Here is an 18,161-nt window from a genome sequence, read left to right on the forward strand (position 1 = left end):
TGAGCTATCCCTCCTCCAAGATCAAGCAAGCACAAATACACTGCATAGCTACTGACTCTGTTTAACAGAAATAGAAGTTTTCCAATATGTGGCATGAGACACTATGCCACATGGTACACACGAAAAACATGGCAGCTAGACACTCCCTCTAAATAAACTGCCTTGGTAATAGTGTCTGAGGCCAGCCATAAAGCACACTCATGACTTTAAACAGGTGGCTCAGGGTGTGAGGTCATCTCCTAGTGGATGTACTAATAAGCATCAGCTTCAAATAAATTTGTTTTGACAAAGAATCAGCAGTTTTTGAGCACCTGGCATGACCAACACCTAAGGAATTATACAAATGAGAGGCACTGTATAGCTGAGGCCTTAAAAATCAACCAATAATATTTTCATCATAATCATAGGAAGAGTAAATAATTGCAACGCTTCAGATAAGATTGTTTCTAAAGTTCGTTTGGCCCAAGGAGATCATTAAGGGAAAGCTGCAGCGGTCAAAGATGAGAAAGAACATGCTCTGATGTAATTTGACATTGAACAAGAGTTGACAGATTAAAGTCCACAGATATTTCTGACAGGTAACAGCTCCCTCAGGATGGTGGATACACCTGAAAGCGGGTGACTGACAGATTGTACAAAATTCACCACCTTGTCCACATTTTATGATTACAAATCAGTTTTTGTTGACGGAGCTCATTTTTCACTGCAGCATCTTGGTCTCCAACCCTGTGCCAAACTGTTCTAACTTCATCAGTGCAGTCGGGAATCCATTTCACAAAATTGCCTTTTGCTGAAGAGAGAGAGTACCAAAGCAATGTAATTCTGCAAAACATTAAAGGAAAGGAAGGAGAGAAGCAATCTAGAGAAACTAGTGCAGATGGCTCTCAATTTTCTAATAAAACATCCCCCGTATCATGGTCATGGAAGATGAAAATTATTTTGCTCCTGTGATCATAAACTTGATTTCTGGCTGTGAGCAGCTATGACAATAAGGTTACAGAAGAAACTGCTGAGTTATATATTACTGACAGTATTTGGTGGAAATGGAAACTAGTGACATGTAGATTGGTAAAATCACTGAAAATAAAAACCCTGATTCAGCAAGACTTTAAGAAGACTACTCATGTGCTTAAAGTTAGGCAAATGTTAAAGGCCTTGCTGAATTGGGGCCAAAATCTAGAAGAGGGGAAAAGATGCAGATTTTAAAGTGTCATCATAAAACGACCAGTGTTTTCATATATTTGTGAAATAACTCAGTAGTATATTTTTAAAATATATCCGCCAGTCACATGGTGGTACTGAAGAAAGAATCATATATATTCTATTCACAAATAATTTCTATTCACAAATTTAATCCCCCCTCACCCACCCTCCCTCACCACCACCACCACAACCACCAAAGATGCTTCTTCACAGTAACTGTAGCTGCCAGGAAAAAATTTGCAGGAGTAGGCAATAATTCCCTTTTCAAAAAAGTGGTTTAGTTTATTTTACTTTTAAGCATATTCTGGAGGCCGCTGCTGCATCATGCTCACAGGTATACTACTGGGCTCCCCCATGCATTGTTTGCTCAGTTAAGCAGAGAACTGCATAAATGCCAGATCTGCCACAGCTGTGTTTGCTGGACTGGAACATTGCTCTTTGTCTACTGAAGATAAGAGCTCGCAACAGTCAAGTCATATTTGCACATCACAGGCTCAAAATATGATTTTAATAATTATCCTGAATCAACTAAAATAGTGGCTCAAACCCTCTGAATAGCCATGTATTTAAAAGATACCCTTAATTTAGTGCATTTTCAGTTTGCTTCATAAATTCTGGCATATGTGTTCCAGCAATTTAACAAAAACACTTTTCTTCTTCAGCGACAAAGCACAAGCTGTAAATTGTCCCATACTCAGATTCCTTTCAAAGCTCAGACAAAGGACCATGGTTGCTCTGCTCTTATTAGGTCCACATAAATCAAAACCCGGTAAAGGGCATGTCTGGTAATCTGAGAAAACAGCCTACACTAACTATACAATTGGATCACTGTGTGCGTCTCACCCTTCATATTAGCCACAGACAGTGCAACAGCTGACAAAATTGCCAAAGCAGTTCAGAGAAGAGCCAGGACACTGCATGAATTTGTAAACTCAATAACCCTGTTAATCTATAATTTAACCGTCCAGCATTGAAAGGCATTGACTGGATTTCTCTCTCCCCTCTCCTTGTTTTATAGCCAACACCTTTCTACAGTGGTCAGCAATTATGAGCTGCACTGACCCTTCAGTGCATGATGATCACACTTAAGCCATGTCTCCTTAGACATGCCCCAGGCCCACGCTACCATTTTTTATTCTACACTGTTGAAGGCAAGAAAGAGGGAGCACTAAGGGCTTGTGACTTATGTCTATCCAGTGCAAAGGAACTGGCCTAGGGAGAGATCCTCAGTTGGTATAGATTGTCATTGCTCCACTGAAGTCCTGCCCCCTACTGCTTGTCTTCACTTTTGCTGGTATTTAATCTCCACCCACACTGATGCCGGTGTGAAGCAACTTGTCACCCCGACTCACTATGCACAGCAGGATCAAGGCCTCTGTGATGCTTATAAAAGTTTTAAAGGAAAACATGGTTTCAAATTATGAATGAAACTTGACACATTTTTAAAGGACAGGTTCTATATTCAGAAGATTTAGATAAATTTTGCAGCTCTGCCAGACCGTATGTTAACGTTTGTAAAATGCATAGAAATCCTCAGATGTAATGTAATAGAAAAGGACATTTTACAATTAAAACCAATTTTATACATGCTCACACTTCAAACACTGTTTTTATCTAGATTTATTCGAAGTTAACAGTCAATTAACTGTTGAAAGACAGCACAATACGGAAAAGGGAACTGACAAAAGCACGTTAAAGTATGTCTACACTGCAATAAAACATTTGCTGCTAACCCGTGTCAGCTGACTCAGGCTCGCAGAGCTCAAGCTGCAGGGCTATCCAACAGCAGTGTCACATCCAAGCTTTGGTTTGAGACCGGATGTCTACACTGAACTTCTATAGCTTCGCAGCCTGTGACAGATGACAGGTCAGCCACAGGTGTTTTATTGCAGTGTAGACATACGCTGTGTTTAAAACCCCAAAATGCTTCTCTGTGGAATCACTCTATTTATTTTAAACCAGAATTGAAACGCTTTATTTTATCTTGTAACTAAGGGCTTGTAGGTATTGTGCAAAAAAATATTTTTTTTTTGTTCATGCGTATGAGGTCTTCTGATGTGCACCCTTTATAAACTTGAAAAATAAGCAACATTTCTATTTTGGACACATATAAATGTGGAATTTAAAAAATGACATTAGATTTACCATTAATTGTGAATGATCATAAGGATGTTGTGACAAGAAGTAGTGTGCAAAAATAACCTGCTCACATGAAGATTGCCATATTTTTATAAAGCATTATAAGTAATGAGTTTTAAAAAGGCAACAACTGAACTCATCAGGATTCAAGTACACCAGTGCCTATGAAAAGAGATTTTAAAAATGCTGAAAGATTTAAAAGAAAAAAAATTAGACAACTTGTCTATTATATAAACAGTTACAAGCTGAATAATGCATCACCTATCATCACAATGAATGCTCGTAAGGGGACATTATTGACTTTTCTCCCCTTCTTCTGAATACTGGCAAATAAACTTAATTTCAGACAAGAACACTTCTGATACATTTATACATTACTGTACGTGGGCTGATGTTTTCTGGGTACCTGTCCAAATAACTTAATAATTGCAGGAAAGATAACTCAACCAGAACCAGAAATGCTTGTCTTTGGCAGCTCACAACCCTCACCTTTCTGGAAAGTGGGACGAAGACCAGGTTTAAAAACAAAAAAAGATTCCTGAAGAGCATGGCTTTGTGAGGCTGCACATTTGGCCTAATGCTACCTCGGCTGTCTCCTCTCCCATATACTTCCCCAGGAATCCTTTCAAGCTGAACACACTAGAAGCAGGACATTTCACTGTGATATTCTACAAGGTTTTCTGAGAGTGATAAACTAGCCAGGAGGGGTTTGATTTATATTTATTTATAGTGCCCCACTTCATGCAGATATTTTCTTCTGTATTGCTGATAAATCAAGTTAATGATTTGCCTGCACCTGCCATCTCAGAACCTCATTTGCCATTAGAAGTATATTAACTATTTATGTCCCTAATACCATATTATGTAGGAGAAACTGACACAATGACAGATTTTAAACATACGAAGCATAAATACTCTCTGGAACAGATTGCTCTATTGATGCAAAATCACAACAGGGGGCATTGAAATAGGAGGAAAGTGGCTTTACAATCACAGTGTAGCAATCTGTCATTTCAATGTTTTCCCTCCTAGATTGGCCTAATCATATTCTGGAAAGCAGAGACCAGCATACAACAGAGCACAACAAAAATGGAAAAAAATTAGTGAAAAATTAATTTTATTCATAAGAGAAAAATCAAAATGACTCACCATTGTTATACAGACAAATTGTCATGGAAGTACACAATATAGCCCCAGAATATATGTGAAAAATTGATTATCATACACATTGTGAAGACAGTGGTCACCTTTGATGGGCTATTACCAGCAAGAGAGTGAGTTTGTCTGTGGGGGGGCGGAGGGTGAGAAAACCTGGATTTGTGCTGGAAATGGCCCAACTTGATGATCACTTTAGATAAGCTATTACCAGCAGGAGAGTGGGGTGGGAGGAGGTATTGTTTCATGGTGTCTGTGTATATAATGTCTTCTGCAATTTCCACAGTATGCATCCGATGAAGTGAGCTGTAGCTCACGAAAGCTCATGCTCAAATAAATTGGTTAGTCTCTAAGGTGCCACAAGTCCTCCTTTTCTTTTTGCGAATACAGACGAACACGGCTGTTACTCTGAAACCAGTGTTTTAAAAGAAGCTCTTTGTAATAAGAATCTCTCCCTCTAAACCCATTCCTCTTAAAGAGTTGTCCTTTGACAAGCTCACAACTTTCTTATTTCTTAATTGTTTGCATTGTAGTTGTTGCTGTGTTGGTCCCAGGATATTAAAGAGAGAGACGGTGGGTGGGGTAAGCTCAAAAGCTGTCTCTTTCAGCAACAGAAGTTGGTCCAATAAAAGATATTACCTCACCCATCTTGTCTCTCTTATTTCTTAATTGTTTAAGAAAAAAAAAATAGCCTGTACAAACAGGATTTCTTCCACTATTTTCAGTAGAAATGCTTCTCCCAAGCAACTTCAGGACATAAGAACAGTGAGACTGGATCAGACCCAGGGTCCAGCTAATCCAGTATTCTGTCTCCAAAAGTGGACGGCACCAGATGCTTCAGAGGAAGGCACAAAACAGAATAGACAAAAGTGGGCTAATCTGCATCCTATATTCGGTCTCCTCGTAACCCTGATACTTAGAGATTAGTTTAAAACCTGAATAAAGGTGTTTAATAACTCTAACCAAAATGTATGGTAGCATAAACTAGTATAACTCTGGATCATCTAGTTATCCATATAAATGTGTGACCCGTTTTTGAATCATGCTAAATTTTTGGCCCCAATGGTATTCTGTGGCAATCTTGAGGACACATAAGAAAATAGATTAAGGTTACAAAATGGGCAGGGTTCTGAATGTGTGTTAATACAGGGCTCAGATATACAATACAAAAGGAATCCGCAATATTAATTTTCTCATACAGTTCAGCCATATCCTTATCTTAGGCAGAGTACAGGGTGGCTGCTGAATTATGGTAGTAGTGATGCTTATGCAGAGATGAATAGCTCATCTTTCCCTCCGCTGCCCACGCATATATACAAATCCTCTCTGACACTCTCTCTGCACAATGGAGACCAAAGTGATTACTGACAACTAAAGAATGAGAGGTCCACTCCAAAAATGGAAACAGTGCAAGGTTATTTGTTCCACATGGAATGCATTTGGTGGTATCAGTCCAATTACAAGTAGATAAGTGTCTACAACACAGAAACTGCCACCAACTCCAATCAGCACTAACTCGCTTGTCAATTTTTGTTGACAGTCTCATAAGAGAAAGTACTGAATGGGCCATAAAGACTGAACTACTCCATAGATATGGTCCCTCCAAGCCAGGACTGAGGCACCTAGGAAAGTCTAGAAAGGGCTGCGTGGGGAAGTTTATGTTGTCACAACCTGAGATGCACGTGCTTTGCAAACAGATGATTTCTGTCTCCAGGATTCTCAATTTAGCAACTTCTATGAGGCTTATATCCAGACACCCTTCTTTTTGTAGTTGCAAGATCATTTCTTTTAAGTAATCATAAAAACTTTTTGTTTGTGAACTTTAACCAATGCATTATCAATTTCATTCAGTTTTACATAGGGTTCAGGCATGTAAATACCACTTTCTCTCTTGATTAGGGAGTAGGATTTAATATGGAAATAATGTATATTCTACATACATAAGGTTGCTGGAAAACAACAGTTTACATATTACAGTTCTAGTTTTCTGATTACCTCTGCCAACTCAAAAAAGTGAGAAAAGTGGTAAAAGTTGCATATATATTTCTTAGTTGGAATTCACTATATTAAATATTTTATACCCTCTCCTGGCTGCCAGTTCTTCATTTTCCACATAAAATACCTAAGTTACTATCAGCCACTGCTCCATCTAGATAATTGATTTCTTCTCCCCTGATGATTAAGAGGTCATCATTAAGGTCACCCCAGCAGTCAGACATAAGTCACTCTCAGAACTCCAGTCTTGTAATGTATGCCTGTCTGAACCAACTTTCTCTGTCATTGGCTTTGCTCTTTCAAAACCAAAAATCCAACAAATATCAAAGCTAAAATAATAATTAAATATTATCTTCACGTTTTGTACCCTCAGTGACTTTTGCTGGAAAGTCACCCTAATGAAAACGATCCTTATATTTCTGTATTTTATTTGAAGGTTAACTTGAGAATAATTTTCAGTTAGCATGTCTGGATTCTTCACATCTTCAAAAAGGCAACCTGTAAAAGAGAACAAAACAAAAAACAATTGTTAGCTTCAGCATGGCGAGAAAAAGCATAAAGGACTCCTGCAATTCAAAGAAACGTTGCACTTATCATTTCACAGAAAAGTGCATTTACCCAAAGCTGTGCAGTACTTTTCCCAAAGAAGTGATTGTTAAATGCTGAAGATAGTTTTAATATGTTTATTCTACTTTTCTGTTTATCCCCTTAATGTTCTCAAACTCAGTTTTCAATACTTGCTGCTGAATTAAATCAACTGTAGGATTTTTCACAGTTGCAACAAGGATTAGCAAGATTCTCTGGTCTGTATTTCTGTGAGGGAAAGTCATGTATACACATTTTTGTCCTTGCATCAGAAATACAGTTTGTTTCTAAATAACAAAAGTAAAAGGTGTTCATCTTTTCTAATTTAAGAAGACATCTGACAGTATTCTGAAACTGGTTTCGATTTTAATCCCTGATATACTCCCCATTTTGCCCAAAATATTAGCTTGTTTTAAGAACGTTGTCTCTATCTGCTATGAAATCCTGACCTCATCAGAGTTAATGGAAAAACTCATTCTGATTTCCAAGTGAATAAGAAATAGTCCAAGACACATCTGTGATGCTGCATAAAAAGGAAGATAACTAATTACACTAATACAGTCACCACTGTTATAAAGTTGCAATAAATCTTGTACAAGTGTGACATGTAAGGTATCAATAGAAAAGTTATAGACTGCTAAGTATTATTATCCTGTTTAAATCCATGTATCATCTTTGTATATGAAGTTATGAATATTGGCTAAGACTTTGTACCTCAAACGTGTTGTTTTCTTGGATGGTACCCCAAGACAGATTTGCATCTAGACAAGGCAGCCTGCTTGATGGCCCATTAAGGACAATCAGCTCACCCAGTGAGCCCCTCCTGAAGACGTTTTAGAACGCATTGAGGCAATGGCTACCTTGTGATTCAGCAAGGCACATAAGGACATGTGATTTAAGACTCCATCTTTTGCCAGTAACTTTCCATACACTTGGGCTAAAAGTATAAAAGGAGACTGTGACATCACTTTTTTGTCTTCAATTCTGCCCCATATCTTTGGAGATGATTTCTAACAAAAGGAAGCTTTGGACAATGGACTGATGACACCCAATCTATTTGAGTGAACCAGAGAGAATTACTATAAGGTAGCAGATTTAACATCACTGCTATTATCCTGACCTGCAAACTCTGAAATAACTGTAACGTACACGTTTCCTTTAACCAATTAATAACTCTTATTTTCTTTTTGTATTAATAAACCTTTAGTTTTTAGTTACTAAAGGATTGGCTACATGTGTGGTATTTGGTAAAATCTATCTATCTATAAGTAAGTATATATATTGACCTGGGGGAGTGGCTGATCCTTGGGATTAGAAGAACCTTATATACGATGAATCTGTTTTTCAGTAACCTCTCATCAGAAAGATCAGATGTCTGGGTGGTGATACGGGCTGGGCTATGTAAGGGGACTGTATTTTGGCTTCTTGTTACCCAGTGTGGTGATGCAGGAGCTCACTTTTGTTACTGGTGTGGTGAACTCTAATGTTAGAATGACCACCAGTTTTAGGGTCCACACACCACGCACACCGCATCATTTTTTTTTTAAAGAAAAATCCTGGAAGGAGGAAAACTACATGACAAACACTGCATGGAAAATGATCCACCTTCTCCCTTTGGTGTGCAGGGCTAATGGCAATATAGAAGGGACAGGGAGTGTGACCTGCCAAATACAAAAAGCCCAAGGATTTGTGGGAGTAAATGGGCCGATCCTATTGGCTATTGGTTCATCTCCATGAAGTGGCTTTCCCTCCATGTTCTTTTCAGCCTTCCTCAGAACTGGCAACCCATACTAGAACACATTTAGGATGTGACTTTAAACAACTAGGAACAACGTATGAGCAAAGTGGACCTCCAGAGTAAGCAAAACAGCTAACTATTAAACTGGGGAAGCTTAATACTATGCTGATCAAAAAGGTAGTTCAGAAAATGCATTAAAGCCACTATGGAAAGATGAAAAAGCCAATAGGGCATTTAGCATATTGCTGAAAACATCCAGTGAACAGAACTGATGCCTCATAAAAACACAGCAAGAAGAAGAGTCATTAGACACATGCTGACCTTTTTCCTCCATGCTCCTTGCAACTCCAATGGATCAACTATACAAGCAATTACAGCTCTAGTAAAGCTCAATATCATCTTGGGTTTGTAAACTATTAGACTACATGTATGTGGATGTCATGCTGATCTTTAATCCCCAGACTGTTTGATACTGCATTTAAAGAATGTACTAAATATGATGAACTGGAAGGGATTGAATATAGAGCTGCACAGAATAAAAGATTTCTTTCTGATCAGATGGCCAAAGGAATACTCAAAAGACACTCAAATGTTTGCTTTGAATTAAGAAATATATGCCAGGAGCCAGTTATTCATGGAGATGTTGCCTGGACAAGATGCAGATGGTTTGCTCCTCCCACTTCCTAGTCTAGCTTGATCTTATGCCAGTGCAAACTGAGCACAAATGTTGTGATGAATCAGATAGGATTGCCTACATGCAAAAGTTCTTTCGCTTTAACTTTACAGTTGTAGTTAAATGAGAAAGAACTTAAGTACATTTCCCCCTGTGAAGTGATAATGAATAGGGGTTGTATTGGAATGCCATGTACACCTGTGTATTTTACTGGTATGAAACATATAGGTATTAGAAATCCTGTGTCCCTAACCTTTAAAAGCACACACTCCCCTTTATTTATGCAGCATTCTCTCACTTTGGAGGGAGTAAAAAGTAGGAGTAGTTTGAAAGTTTGTGATCCCCATGATTATATACTGAAACTCAGCTTTTGACTGAGTTGTTTTTGTGTTTTGATGAAATAAGCATGTAGCTTAATCTCTGCTTCCTAAAGCTGATTGCCTCAAAGAAAGAACCACTTGTCCTTTTCTTAGCAAAGAGGAGAATTCTCTCCAACTCCATCTTCTTTATCTCCCTCAATTCAGACAGCCCTTTTGCCTCCACTGCTTGTAACTTTGGCATCATTTTTCACCTTTAACTTTTCTCTTACTCCTGTATCTACTGTCAGCTCCACAGAATTGCCTACGTACTCTGAACACACAGATCTTGTGTTTTGTTTGAATACATTGCTCATCTAGCTTGAGCCTTGCCTCTGCTCATCTAACACCAGACATCCTCTCTATCTGTTCTGTCCAGAATGGTAATACTGTGCAAAGAGATTTCTCTCCAGCAGCTTCTGCCTTCTGGAACAGCCTTCTTTTATCTCTCTGGCTCACTGAGTCTCCATTGCTTTTCAAACTTCTTCTACAAATAACGGCTTTTCTCCCTCACCTATTCCTCGTAATTTTTTTGTCGGACCTATGACCAAATCCTTAATTTATTCATTATGGAATGCCTTTACAACACTGTTTTCTGGTGTTCTTACTAAACACTCTGTTGTATTCTTTAACTCTGTGAAACACTTTGAGATTACAGCTTGTATGAAAAACACCTGCCAAATAAAATGTTATCAGAAAGTTTCAAGAAGGTCTAAAATTAACCTGCATGGACATCTATTTCTTCCTGAGCAAACCGGTATTGCTAACACTGTCTTTAACTATACGTACATCTAAAAAACATCTATCAGCACCCAATTGTTATAATTTTTTTTAAAGTACGAACAACATTAAAGGTCCAACAATTACCCCTGTCATTCCCAACTAGCACCCAATCTCTTATAAAAATTAAGGCAAAAGTTTCAAAAACTTGACAAAACAATTTGTCTGGCACTAGGGTTACCATACATCCAGGTTTTCCCAGACATTACTTTTTTTCTTTTTTTTTTTTGAGGCTCCGTCCTCTGTCCGGACAAATTTATCAAACAACAGGAAATGTCCAGGATTTTTGCAGAGCAGACGCTTTAACTCAGAAAGAGTCCCGATTGGTCCACTTCCTGATTGGTCGACAGCTGCTGGATCCAGCCCACCCAGGCTCCATTCCCAGCCCTGGGGAGGGGGTCCCACAGGAAGGCACTGACTGACTGCTGTCGCTGCATTCCAGACTTGCACCTGCCGGCATGATAGAGAGTGATACTGCCCCCAACTTCAAGTGAGTACCCCTGCTGCAGGTACCTCCTCCAGCTTCCCCAACTGTGCCCTCCCTCCAGATCCCCCACCCCAGAAGTGTTCTCTTTTTGGGAACCTGAAATATGGTAAACCTATCTTGCATTGTACGCTGAATTTGGTTACAGTTCTGGCAGACCACAGGAGGAATCAAGTCCCAGGGGTATAAGATCTCTAGTGCAGATAGAGATATTAACCTCAGGAACCAATAGTGAGATCAGCCCAGTGGCTCATAACTGCAAGGGAACATGGAGAAAGGGTTTTGTACTTCATGACTAACCATGTTGAACTGTGCCCAGAAATAAAGAGGATGCCAAAGCAGGTCATAAAACACTGGTACTATGGGCTCATAGCTATTTGTCCAACTGAGTGATGAGTGTTGGGCTTTTTCAGTGCTAAGCTCAAATAGAGAACATTGCAGTAATGTGGCCTGGGGGTTACAAAGGCAATGATTGCTGTTATGAGGTCTGCATTTCAGAAAGAAATGGTCACAAAAAATAGGACTTCAATGAAAAGGCACTACCTGCCACCAAGATTGGAACAACAGCATCAGTTGATCATGATCATGATATTGCAACCAGATTGCTGGCAGTCTGGCACACAGAACTAACATAAGTGGACTCACAATCCAGTTAATTTCTTCCTACCTATCACCATCATTTCCCCATTTTATCTGGATTCATCTTAACCCAGTTTATTCCAATGCATTTGTCACAGCCGCTGGAAGAGTAAAAAAAATGGCAGCTTCCAGTTGTGATGACAATCAAAGAGATACTGACTCTTGGTAGATACAAAATAAGCCACCTTTCTTAACTTTCTGAGAATGTGTGTCAACATTTCTGCCATTTTACCATTTACAATAAATACAAGCTGGTGTGATTTGTCTTTTGCGTGTACGTATGTACGTACGTATATGGCTGTGCTGCGCTGCACTATGCATCTATAAAGAACCTGAAAATGGAGAGTCTGTATTCATTCATTATCTGAAGTTGTTACCAGCTTCTTGTACTGTGAAAACTAGCAAGATGGAATGCTGAGACTTTATTCAATATTGTGAAATAGAATAAAATTATAATATTTTGAAACAAATAGTAGATTAAAGCAATTTTTCTTGGCACAAGTAAGGATACATAGAATACAAAATCAGCATTTAAAAGTTGGCTAATATAAACCAGATTGAGTTTCTTGAAAAGGACTCAGTACACTGTACTATCTGCAACAACAAAAAAATTCTTGTGTAAATTGTTCAGAAAACTAATTATCTTGACAACTTAGTTTGTAGATCACAGTTGTTTTGTATGGTACTTCTCTTTCATAGCATTCTTCTTAGCGTATGTGCAACATGCCTCAGGTGGCATGTGACCAGTATTCATTACTGAATTTTGTCCACTGGTGGGATCATTAGCTTCCCCGGCCCAGCCTGGGTACTGACAGGGACTGCGTGAAATACCATGTTTGCAGGCTTTGGCAAGATTATCTGTGGTGATCCCTGATGAGGCTAATAGTCTGTGTGGCTCAGAAAGGCAATAGGATGATAGATGGGGCAAAAACTCCCACAAACCCACAGATCTCTAGTTGAAGAGTTAGAAGAAAACTGCAACATTAACTTTTTTGATACTTTAACCCTGCTAAGGTGCATGAGTACATCTACAATGATTGTGATACAGACATATAAGATACAATTCCTCCTGTCATTGAACAAATAGAGGGTGGATATTATTAGTTTTTTCCAGCTTACTATTATTGCATTTTATAGGCTTTCCCTTGAACCAACAGAATTTAATAAATTTTAATCTTTAATTTGTATGTATTCTATATAATTTATTGTATTTAAAATATTGTCAGTAATTGTTAGCTATTTTTATGATTTCCCAGTGTTATTACTCTTTTGTTGTTGGAGACATCAAATATTCTGATGATCTACTCTGGGTTTTTTTCATTCAGTTTGGTAATATTGTAAATGCAGTCATAAAGCATTCTTTTCTAAATTTTACTTTTTATTACACAGCAGGGAAATATAACCGTACAAAAACCAAAAAATACACCCTCTACAGGGAAGTATTTAAATGCATATAATCTTCTCCAAGGAATAAAATGGTCAAATTAAATAAACACATCAACTGTAATGATATTACCAGTACTACGTACTGAAAGATAGAAGGATCCTGCATTGATACAAGAGAAAAATCTATCTCAAGTTTTGTATTGAAATAATTGTTGCTTCTGTCCTTCCCTTTTTCTGCTAGATCTCTAGAGTGAACTCATGGCCCCACTGAAGTCAGCAGGAGTTTTGCATTTCACTTCAATGGAACCAGGTTTTCACCAGTAGTCTGGTTGTCTGTGACTTTTCCATTAAGATTATTGATTAAGTTGCTGTCTCTGTTCATACGGATAGCAAAGGTGGAAGGTATACTGGGTTTCCTGGCCATTTGAGAGTGGGAGTCAGTAGTTTAGAGGATTAATATCTTCCATCGTTAGTATTTTCCAGGCTTTGTGGAAACCCTAGAACTGTTGAAAGTTTTTCCAACAGAACAAGTTTTTTTTAATTGGAAAATGCTGGTTTGACAGAATCGAAATGTTCCATGGGAGCATGTCAATAGGATGAAACTTTGAAAGAAACCCATTATGCAGACAGGCTTCCCTGGGCAGTCGTCTTCTTGGGCAACCAGGTTGGTGGTGGTCCAGCTATCTGCCTGGAATATTTAAAAAATTTCTATTCCATTGAAAAATTTGCATTTTCAACTTTTTATTCTGATGCAAAACTTTTTTTAATGTAAAGTTTTCCACAGGACAAAAATTTCAGTTTCTGCACAGCTCTCCCATGTAATAAAGCCCATAGACATGTGGAGCTTTCCAATGTGGTCCTATTGTAATTGTTGCAGACAGCAAGTGGATACTGAGCAGCTGAAATGTTGGCAGATTTTTCCATTATAGCTAAGAAGTGTCATAGTCTTGGCTTATTCGTTGTCTATATTCAGGTTATGGTTGATGCAAATCCTTTCCTAGAACAATTTTAAGACAAATCCCCTAGATGTGTCTGAAGACACCAAGTATTCTGCATCTTCTTAATTAAGGTCTAAATCCTATCTGATTCATCACAACATTTGTGCTCAGTTTGCACTGGCATAAGATCAAGGTAGACCAGGAAGTGGGAGGAGCAAACCATCTGAATCTTGTCCAGGCAACATCTCCATGAATAACTGGCTCCTGGCATATACTCTCAATTCACGTTGTGGAAGTACATTTGCAAAAACAAAATGAAAATGACTTTGAAGGAATATTATTTAACTGCTAAACCTGAACATATGCCCACCTCATTCTGTCTCCAGTGAATGCAGGGCCCAATAAAAAGGCAGCTGCCTTATCAGACTAAAGTGCTAGTAGGCAGTTATTTATTACCTCAGTATCTATGAAACTCCTTCCTTGGGGTCTGCACGTTGGCACAGGGGGAAGGCTTGTGTGTTTCAGTGACCCAGAAAACTATGCTACGGAAGTTTTAACTCTTCACAGGACCACCCAAGACGGACAGGTCAAAGGGTAGGGACCAGTGGAAAAGCAGTCCATGATCATCCAGGAAGGGGTTGAGCAATAGCAGCCAACCTATCCTTGTAAAAAAGATGAGTTATAGAAACACAACGTAGCAGCCATTCTGGCAAACAGCATGACAGACAGGGATGACAAAGCCTTGCTCATGCCCTAAGCAACATCTGATGGCTTGGGAAAGATTCAGATCTGTGAAACTGCTTTTTGGAAGTGCACAGACATTTCTAGATTTGGACGTTAACCATTTGAAAGGAGTGGGGCATATTTAGTACTAGGACAGTGAGAATAATGTAGTAATCAAACACATGCCTATGTTAATAATGGGATTACTTTCCTCAGGACAGCCTCCTGATAGCATGCAGAGCTCTGATCCGAGCTACACCAGCTACAGGGCTGCTCTAAATTTTGCTCTGACTATCCATTCTCCAGGCTCTGGGGAGAATACCAGCAAGTTATGTTTGGCTTTGCTATGTCCCCACGTTCCCCTATGCCAGACAGGAGACAAGCAGATGATAGGAGTGCCCTGAAGTTCACTTTTCATCTCTGATGAATCACAGACAGAAATTACAACATCTGAGGAGAACTGCTCCAGGTTTATGCTCAGATTGGGAAGTTTCATGGCATACTTTGAACATAATGAACCGATGATCCAGGCCCTAAGTATGTATCGGAATATGAATAAAAGTTCTTTTCATAATTACTTTATCCCTGGCACTTACTTCTGCCCTAAGCAAACTGTAGAAGGATCAGCTTGCGCTCGTAGAGCCTGATCCACCAAGGATGACAGGATCATGCCCTTAGCATGGTAAAGCCAATCTAATTGCTTTACTTCTAACAACAAACAGAATTTCAAATACAAAAATATTACGTGAGGGATAAGATACCATGAAAACCTTCATGAAACAATCTTATAAAACCACTAAAAAGCGTGGCTATTAAAAGGACACTGCCAGTTTCAAATGAGTTCCAAACACTGGACCGTATAAAAATATAGTTTTACAAAACCTAGGACTAACAGAAAAGTGTCCATGATCATCATCATTTTTTCATTCCAATGGCATTGTGGACTTTAACAAACCAATCTATTTCCTTGAAGTGTCAAGAAACTAAACATTATAGCATTGTGCTAGTGCAGGGAAACACAGACGTGAAACTAAATAGAAACCAAATAGAAACAGATGTGATGGGACTAAATAGCCCTGATGGGTTACAAGAGGAGGGAAGGAAAACTCAGACCGTTTGGAGTTAGGAGCAAGGCTTTATGATATTGTTCCACCATTCCCCCTCTCACAGTGGCTCAGCTGGTGCTCCAGATGTTGGAGGGAAAGGAACCCTCTGTGAGATCCTCCATCCACCCAGACTCATGGGAATTTGAGAAGTTAATGCTGACCCTATCAGTATTAATTTACATGGGTCCATCTGTTACACTGTAAGCAATTTGACAGCAGCACCTGGGGGAACCCAAGGGAAGTATATATTTGTCAGAGCCACACTGTCATGGAGCCCAAAGAGGGGTTGGATGCAGTGCAGAGCCATGGAAAAGCTAGACCTCAGTAGATCTGCTGCCTAAGCAGCCAACTTCCCTGCTGCTTCTGCGAGAAGAATGAGGAGGGAAAACTCCACATCCCAGTGGGAAAGATATGAAGGGAATCCCACAAGTGCAAATTTGTGCTGTTTCCTGTTCCCTGGAGCAGGGATAAACTGTGTGAGAGACAATATGATCCAGTTACTGTAGTTCCATTGTCCAAACTGGGAGACAAGTAAAATGTAAACAACCCACCCAGTGGAAAATAAAATAGATTTCAGTAGTAATTTCAGCAAGAATTTTTTTTAAAGTATGATTTTCAACCTAATAGTGTCCCTTTAAAATTGAATGAAATAAGTCAGTCTATAACTAACATACATGCTTTCATCTTATCCCTCTTAACAGTGTTAATTTCTCAGAAGTATTGAGTTGCACTAGGCTGTTTGTACTTGCGATATAACAGAGGTAAATATGAAACAGAGAGCAATCCTTCTGAAGTTCCAGGCTGCGCTTTTTGCTGACACAATAGCAGCATGCCAAAGCAAGACCAAGCTTTAGAAGGAAGTCTAAGAGCAGCCAAAAGAATAGACAAAAGGTCAGTCTCTACTGGCTTTTATTTTACATCAAGACAAAAGTCCTTTCAGCATATTGGAAAATATTGCTTAAAAATGTAAATGTTTTAAGGGAAGGAGAAAAGTGATTTTTTAAAATCCAAATTTCAATGTCTACAAACCCTAACAATTTTTATTTTGTCTCATTCCCAACCCCCATCGTTGGCCTATTCCCATTTTCTTTCCAGAGCAGCCATTATTCCTGGTAGCATGTGTTATGTAGAGAGGCACAGATAGAACAACAGTATTTACTTTTGTTAGACTTAAATACAAACCATGGATATAGATGAAACTTGGTGCTAATGCTGCATTGTAATTACTGATCTAAATCCAACCAGAATAATTAAAAAAAAAAATTCACAGAATTTAGGATTTGCCTTCTCAAGACCAGATGCTGTTTGCTTTATACTGTTACGAAGTGCAAGCCTCAGCTAATCATGCAAACTTAAGCAGCACTTATTTTCTACAGCAAACGATTTAAACTGCAGTAGAAAAAATGTTTGCCTGAGGGCACAAGTGTGGGGGCAGTCTGAAAAGACACGTTTAACGAAGGCTCTGTTGAGTCCCAGCAGTTCCAAGCCAAGTAACTTGTGCTTTGCATTCTTGTGCAACCTTCTGTTTTAGTTTTCCCATGAGACAGATACCAAAGCAGAAACTTATCTCCTTTATGAGGGCTGTTTCAGAGAGGGGAAAGATGGCAGCTGTGCTTCTGCTGTGGTATTTAACTCTGGTCTTAATGGCATTTAAATATGCAATGGAGAAAAGAATGAAAGCCCTGAACAAGAGACTAGACATGGTTCAATCTTTTTAAAAGAAATGGACAAAAGGAAGAAAGATTCTGAAAATTCAATTCATGGATTTAGTGTGGAGATCCTGGGCCAAATTAATGGAGTTGTGTCTGTCAGAGCTCCTTTGTGGTCTCAGGCCGCTAGCTGTAACCTATCTTGAAGTGGGAACCCATGTTCCTCTCCCCCCCAGACCAGGGATTTAGATGCCATTCCTCCTGCAATTCACTGTGATCACCTGAACAAATCTAAGGCCATGTCTACGCTAGCACTTATGTCAGCAAAGCTTTTATTCCTCAGGGGTGTGAACCCCTCCCCTCAGCGACTTAAGTTTTGCCGGCATAAGCACTCATGTGCACAGTGCTATGTCAAAGGAAGACGGTCTCCCACCAACATAGCTACCACTGCTCATCGAGCTCTCTCCCGTTGGCATAATGCAGCTATATGAGTGCTCTTACAGTAGCACAGTGGTACTGGTATATCAGTGCCATTGTAAGCTTTAAGTGTAGACATGGCCTTAGTTTAGTTCAGCACCTGCCTCCTGTTCTCTTTCAGGGGCAATGACAGGG

General features: G+C 39.1%; 1 protein-coding gene across 1 annotated transcript in view; it reads right to left on the reverse strand.

Annotated features, from left to right (window-relative positions):
* Positions 1-4,537: 4,537 nt before the first annotated feature.
* Positions 4,538-18,161, reverse strand: part of UBE3D (ubiquitin protein ligase E3D) — a 107,739-nt gene continuing 94,115 nt past the window's right edge. The window contains exon 10 of the mRNA XM_074948036.1: positions 4,538-6,990. Within this exon, the coding sequence (XP_074804137.1) occupies positions 6,970-6,990 (21 nt within the window). The 3' untranslated portion in view covers positions 4,538-6,969. The remainder of the gene's footprint in view (positions 6,991-18,161) is intronic.

The sequence above is a fragment of the Natator depressus genome, chromosome 3, assembly GCF_965152275.1.
Source record: "Natator depressus isolate rNatDep1 chromosome 3, rNatDep2.hap1, whole genome shotgun sequence".
NCBI classification, from domain to species: domain Eukaryota; kingdom Metazoa; phylum Chordata; order Testudines; family Cheloniidae; genus Natator; species Natator depressus.